Source organism: Physella acuta, unplaced genomic scaffold (assembly GCF_028476545.2).
Source record: "Physella acuta isolate Inbredline_101_S28 unplaced genomic scaffold, ASM2847654v3 ptg000917l, whole genome shotgun sequence".
Classification (NCBI taxonomy): Eukaryota; Metazoa; Mollusca; class Gastropoda; family Physidae; genus Physella; species Physella acuta.
Window position 1 is genome coordinate 377285 of NW_026732434.1, and position 6930 is coordinate 384214.

The 6930-nt window shown below is 33.6% G+C and overlaps 1 protein-coding gene across 4 annotated transcripts; it reads left to right on the forward strand.

The window, feature by feature from the left end:
* The first annotated feature begins 982 nt into the window (after window positions 1-982).
* On the forward strand, window positions 983-6278 carry LOC131953341 (phospholipid scramblase 2). Of its 4 annotated transcripts, XM_059316491.1 has the most exons (8): window positions 1036-1149; window positions 2026-2145; window positions 2826-3058; window positions 3199-3276; window positions 3857-4055; window positions 4282-4393; window positions 4946-5042; window positions 5363-6278. In XM_059316491.1, exons 3-8 carry the CDS (start codon window positions 2887-2889, stop codon window positions 5458-5460), a joined length of 756 nt encoding a protein of 251 aa, XP_059172474.1. In that variant the 5' UTR covers window positions 1036-1149; window positions 2026-2145; window positions 2826-2886; the 3' UTR covers window positions 5461-6278. The 4 variants fall into 4 exon arrangements, with proteins under 4 accessions (XP_059172476.1, XP_059172474.1, XP_059172473.1 ...); XM_059316493.1 differs by lacking the exons at window positions 1036-1149; window positions 2026-2145 and adding an exon at window positions 983-1002; XM_059316490.1 differs by lacking the exon at window positions 2026-2145.
* The last annotated feature ends 652 nt before the right edge of the window (window positions 6279-6930 follow it).

The window sequence follows — 6930 nt, forward strand, 5'->3', positions numbered from 1 at the left end:
AAACATCGATATTTTCCCAAAATCTTGTCTAATTTCGGTCAAAATAGAGTATTTTAATCAATTCCTATTACAATGTATTAAAACAGTTTTCTAAAACGCGAAAAAACATCTAAAATTCTTTTTCTAACATTGCTTTTTTATAGTGTGACTTCACATCTAACCCCCCCCCTCCCCCCCCCCCCCCTCATCATACATCGTCATAAAATTACAGAAACCCCTCCCCCCTACGAGTGTGACGTCATTTATGGAAAACTCCAAATAACACCACCACAAAAACCAAAAAAAAATCAGATAAGTTCAACTTGGTTTTAAAAATATTTGAAGTAGGCCCATAGCTTACGATATAGCACGAGCAACTGATAATATGGATGACGTCACTTTATTTTGTTGTATCCAAATGATGTAGGCATTTCCTTGTGTTTAGATTTATATGGTAAAAAACGCTAGAAAAAAAATCGTAGGCGGCGGCTATAATACACAATTTCTATGCAACAATAGAAAATATGTTTGCGGCGGCAGCGGATCCGGGCACGGCGATCTTCAAAGACGGTAAATCAGGCGGCCTCGGCGTTCCACACAAAAGACAGAAGTTGATCTATCGTCGGCGGTATTTCCGTCGGTTTCGAACAAGGTGGTATTCTAAGTCGACACAAAAGATGGGGGGGAGTTGACAAATTCAGTATGTCTAGCGACGGAAAAATCGGAAGTTTTAACAATGTAAACGAAACGTCTTTGAAGTCTGGACCAAATACCACTGAAAATCGGGTGCGGTAAATTTTTCGCAGAAATCTTCGCATTTCAACACCACCCAGCGTAAGGATCGGCTTGTGGTAAAATGCGAGACAAAAAAGTCACGTGACCGACCGTTTTCGCGCCCTTCTCGCATTTTCCCGCCTCGCCATTTCGCTTTTCGCGTCTCGCAATTTCCCCACACCCATCCATATCTATAGACTTAGTTTCTATTGCCTGAATCATTGGCCTACACTAATGTCAATGTTCCTGGTTTCATGATGTTTCATTTTCTTTAGTTTAATGTTTAATACTAAGTTAATAGGCCTACGTCTTTTTTTTTTGTGTGTGTGCTGGAATCTAGAACTAGAATCTAGATCTAGATTCTAGAGTAGAGCGACACTTTTTAGTTTAGGACATGTACAGTTTTAAAGATTTTTACTACTAGATCTAGATCTAGTCTAATACAAATCCCTGAATATTCTAACTAAAGTCTAATAATCATAATCGGTAATCTATCGTTTTAGGTACGTAAAATCGGCCGCGACTAGTAATGTGAAAAACAGGTGACTCCTTACATTTTAATAATTATTTCACATTTTGAGGAGGACTTATGTTTTGAAAAATACAAAAATGTTTCCTTGTTTCATTTATGTACCTGTTTTTAAACAATTGAATTAAAACTTTTCAGTAATAAATGAACACCAGCGATGTTTCCAACAGATGCAACCACGCTCATTTACTATAGCAGCCATCTTGTTAAAGTTTTATTTTTATAGACTTATAGCGCGAGATTCAGGCGGAAGTCACTCTATTTTACAAAATATTACAAATGGCTGCTGTAAATATATAGCAAATCTTGCTTGCAGACACAGCTGTTTAAAGTTAATTTCTGGCCTATATTGATATATTTAGCCATTGATTTAGGTTTATTATTCATTTATCTATAATATTTGACACAAACATATCACAATATACTTCTATTACAGCCTTGACAATGAGGTAACGTTTTCGTACATTAATAGCCGCGGGCGATTTTACGTACCCAAAACGATAGATTACCTCATAATCTAATATTGAAAATTATTCAAGCACATCTCTTAAAATTTTATTTGGCCTAATATTAAATTATTAAATATTGCCTATATAAGACTAATAATTTTATATTCTATTTTATTAGTAGGCCCTAAGGCTAAGCCCTAATGACTATGACTAATGGCTAATATTATTATTTATTACTATTAGGCATTTACTATTTACACTATTTAGGCCTAATATTTATTATTTTTATTTTAGGCCTACTGTAGATCTAAATATAAATAAATTGGTATAGGCCTAATTGAATTGTAATTGGTTATTAATACACCTGGATAATGATAATGAATGCATTATTTCTATTATTAATATTTATAGCAGGTTTGTGTCATGGTGTCACCCCCCCCCCCCCCCCCCCCACCTCCTTACACACACACTTGTCGGGATTGTCTCGTCTATTTGTACTTAAATTAAAATACTTTTAAACTCTAATTAATCATTCATTAAACTGGCAAAATGCATATTTATTCTAAATATATTGCATTGGTGTCACCCCCCCCCCCCCAAATGATGTCACCTGGTGCACATGAATCACTCATCATCATTTTTCCACTCCCCACACCTTCCTGCCATTCCTTTTAGCTGTTCCCAATTTCTTCTATCCTTTCAGCCTCCACCAGCATGCTACCTTACCATGTCTTCCTGGGTCACCCCCTGCATCGCTTGCCCTGGCCTTTCTGGCTATATTGCTTGCGTCCTTTTTAAGTGTACGCCCAATCCATGGCAATTCCTCTCCATGGTTTGCCTTTGTATTGTTTCCTGTCCACATATCTCCCATAGTTTTGCGTTTTCTACTTTGTCTTGCCATTTTATTTGTAATATACTCCCTAAGCACCTATTAATAAAAGCCTAGATTCTTTATGTTGTTGTCGCTGATGTTTTATTGTATTGTTTTTAGATGTTTGATGATCTCCAACGTATCCTGCATATCCTGTATTTCAAAGTTTTAGATTTGCAGCATTTAATAATCAGCATTTAAAAAGTATTTTTTTGTTTTTCAGATTCAGCTGCTTGTTTTAACCCTGCTTCTTAGTCACTTTTAAGCATGAGGATGCTAAAAAAATGGATAGTCAGAAACACTTTTCTCCAGTTGTTACTGAAGAGCCAGAAGTAAAAGGATTCTCAACTAATGTTAAAGTCAATGAGTCTGGAGATGACAACATCCAAGATCTTTCATCCATACTGGATCCTCTGGATGAAATTAGAATATTACAACACCTCGATTTTATAGAAGGTAACATGTTTAAGTTTTTTAACAAATCACTTTTGTTTTTGTACACATAGCATTTAAATTATATTTTAGTATGTTTTAAAGGCATAATTTTTTTTATAGTAAAAAGTTGGTAGTAGATCTATGTGATTTTTTTTCGACAGTGTGCCTTGGATGGGAACGTAACAATCGATACAGTATCTACAACAAGCAAGGAGAACAGATACTGTATGTGTATGAAGGTAATGAGAAAAGCATGATTCTCTCATTGCTAAAGAAGTGAAAAATATTTATATATAAGTTACGGTGTTAAAAATTACATTCCCCCCCTCCCCTCCAAACTTAGTGTGGGTTGTGTTATGATTTATAAATATATTTAAATTTTGATTCACTTTTAAAGTATAATGAGCTTACATTAGAATACATTTTGGATCATCCATAAATGACACCACACACTTAAGGTAAAGGGTGAGGGGGTGAGGGGTTGGACTTTAGTGGCGATATGTAACTTTGGTGAGGTGGGGGGGAGGGTCAATAATTGATCATTATACTCATTGTTGGCAGAACTAAGTAAGTATTATAGAAATAATCAGCTGTTTTAATATAGAAAGATCTTAATTTGAGGTGGAGGGATGGAATGGTAGACTAAAGTGTGGTTCATTTGGGTGGGGAGGGGGGGGGGTCTGGCTTTTTGTGCCAGTGGAGGGGTAAAAATTGTTTTAAAAAAGCATGACATCGTTTATGTATAACCCTTTAGAAAGTATGTATTTAAATCTATTATTACGAGTAGACCTTTATAACTTAAAATGGTTTGTTTTCTAGCTGCTCCGTGTGTATCTCGTCAGTGCTACGGTTCCTTAAGAGCGTTGTCTCTTATTATCACTGACAACGATGACCGCCGGTTACTGTATTTACAACGACCATTGCGATGCTCTACCAGGTGCTTCTATGCATGTTGTTGCCTTCAGGAGTTGGATATTTACAGAAGTCGTGAAAACAAAGTTGGTGCTGTGTTAGAAAGGTACGAAGAACAGCAAATGAAGGTTTAATTAAATTTTAAGGATAAATTTTTTTTTTTAAAATGATTATTCAAGCTTGTAATGTATAGTAAGAAAAGTACCCTTTTAGACCTGAATTCACTGAGCAGATGAAGTAAAGTTTCTGTGATCTCATCACATGAATTAAAAGTATTTTCACTATACTTAAATAAATATTATTGTTTCTAAAATTCTTTAGTTTTTTTCCAGTTGGAATTGCTGTATACCTGAGTACCAGCTAAGTGATTCTTCAGATAGCCTAAAATTTTACTTGACCGGAACTTGCACCCATTTTCGATGTTGCTGCAGCATTAATTTTACAGTATGTTTTTTCTTTTATCCCCCGACTATGGAACTTTACTGTAAACTACTTTGTGTTGAATGTAGCAAAATGTTCAAAAGACTCTCTTCTATGATGCCCTGGTTAACAAAGTAAAGTACTCTTTTAGACCTGACTATCAATAAGGCAGATGGAGTAGAGTTTGTCTATAGTTTTGATCTCGGCATATGAAATGTGGTAAATTCTATGCTCAACTGGACTCATTTTCCCTGATACAATTTATGAACGCATTCGAGCTGGGTGGATTCAGAGCCTCCCTTCGGAGCTGAATCCATAATTAAAGTAGATTCTTATGTAAACAACTGATGTCTCACCACTCAGTCAATTTGCACTGGTACTTCTCAGATTTGATAATTACAAATATGAGAAAGATCCAATCAAGATCACAAGTCATTCACACCACCTGTGTGTTGATATGCACAATTAGAACCTTAATTTTCAATATAGAACCAATTCTTATCTTTACAAGATTACAAATTTTTTGCTGAAAGTAAAATCCATATTTGGTGTAATAATCAGACATCCTTTTTTCAGGTAAAAAGTACCTCCGGTTATGAAGTAGCATCTATATGTAAGAAATGGAGTGGTTTGAAGGAAATTATTGGAGCCTGCAACGAATTTAAGATTACCTGTAAGTAACAGTAAATTTTCTATTATTTTTCAACACTTCAATTTTCTGTTAAGGGCATTGTAAAATAGATGATGCTGTCATATGAAGTTAGATCCCAATTATGTAGAAGTTGTTGTATAAAATAAGAAATATCTATCAAACACATCTTTGATAAGCCAGTAATATAAGTAAAAAAAACTTGTCAAAAGTTTGATACAAATTAAATCATCGCCTCCTCTTATGTTTAGTTTCTTTGAAAACAAACATAGTGTAGACTCATGAGTGGATGTAAAAAAAAAAAAGTGCACATTTTTATAAGTATTTTTGTTTTCTCTTATTAGATTTTGATGGTCTCACCAAGGAAGATAAAATACTAATCCTGGGTGCTGCCTTTCTTCTTGACTTCAATTATTTTGAAAGACATGGTAAATGTTTTTAGCAAATGTGATAATTATTATTTATTTTAAAATGTTAATGTCACTTAATCACTTGAATTAATATATGCATTTAAGATATTTATTGCCTTTCACTTATGCATTTTCTAAAAGTGTTTACATTATTTTGTGAATTTATGTATAAAAGTATAGTGTTAAATATATAAGCCAAGTGCTGTTCTTTTTTGTACTTTACTTATTAGCTCTATATTGAGGAGTAACTCTGTAATGTGCTCCAGAACTGTAGGTAAAACAACATGATATTTTCTAGTATTTAATAACCTATCGTTCACTTCTGTGCTACTTCCGCAATAAATATTTGGATTAAATAATTGTACTTAAATATCATTATGTGTTGTGAGTCCACCCAGCTCAGCTCTGATGGGTACCTGACACTAGTTGGGGCATAGTGTTTGAACGCACATATGCATGGTTAATAAAGTAGAAAAGGTTTTCTTGTATTAGTACTGGTGTCACCTTTCACCGCAATGCTCCCACTAAGATGTGTGGCTGCTTGACCTCACAATAGGTGTGAACCAACGAAATGAGACATTTTCTAAAATACAAATAAGTTCCCTTTTAAGTACGGAACACATAAAATATATCATGCACTGAAGATTTTGTTCATTAGAGAGAATATTGATTATTAATCTTTTTGAGTTTAAAGAAAGATAATGAATGATTTTAAAAAGTTATTTGTGTACACCCAGTTCCAATTAAAACTGTCTAATTAAGTTAACTAATGAGAGAATATTTTGATGTTTGGATAATTATTTTACGATAATTTTTTCTCATAAAACTCATACACTTGGCATTAATCATTTATTTTATTTGTTGGTGTTTTTTTGTTGTTGCTTGAAGCAGATGTATGAATTACAGAAATTAAGTATCCTGTAGAATAGTATAGAGTGTAGAGACTCACATTTATGTTTTTTTAAACGTTATTTATCAAAGAGTTGTAAATTTGTACTGTTTTTAGTACCCTGCACCTGAAATTAGATATAATTATGAGATTTATTCGCTTTTAATGTCTAAGTTGATGAGAAATTATTTTGATTATGTTTCTTTAATCATATTTTATTTTAATAAAGATCAATAGGCCTAATATAAATAATTGTAGAGTTCAAGATTTTAAAAATTTCAGTTGTGTAATATGATGACAGTGATATTGCTGAAAAGATAATTTAAAATTACGAATGTTATGCGATGTCAACATTAGATGGAGTCATGGAATTCTTACTACAAAGTTCTTTTTAAGTTACGTGTTAACTCTTGATCAGAGTACTTGTACATGCATTTCACATGATATATCTCGGAGTGACTTCCCCTTGGCTTTAATTCTAAAACAAATGTTACAGTTGCGTAAGTTCTGAATGGTTGATAGGCTACAACTTCACAGCTTATGGGCAGATAAAATCATTCAAACTATTGAAACATTTGTCAGTTTCTTCCTACAATCTGTGTTTTTATTACCT

Coding starts and splice junctions, on each gene's coding strand:
- LOC131953341 (XM_059316493.1), top strand. CDS start 2,887: ATGGATAGTCAGAAACACTTTTCTCCAGTTGTTACTGAAGAGCCAGAA. Junction 3,059..3,198: donor ACACCTCGATTTTATAGAAG/GTAACATGTTTA, acceptor TTTTTTCGACAG/TGTGCCTTGGATGGGAACGT. Junction 5,043..5,362: donor CAACGAATTTAAGATTACCT/GTAAGTAACAGT, acceptor TTCTCTTATTAG/ATTTTGATGGTCTCACCAAG.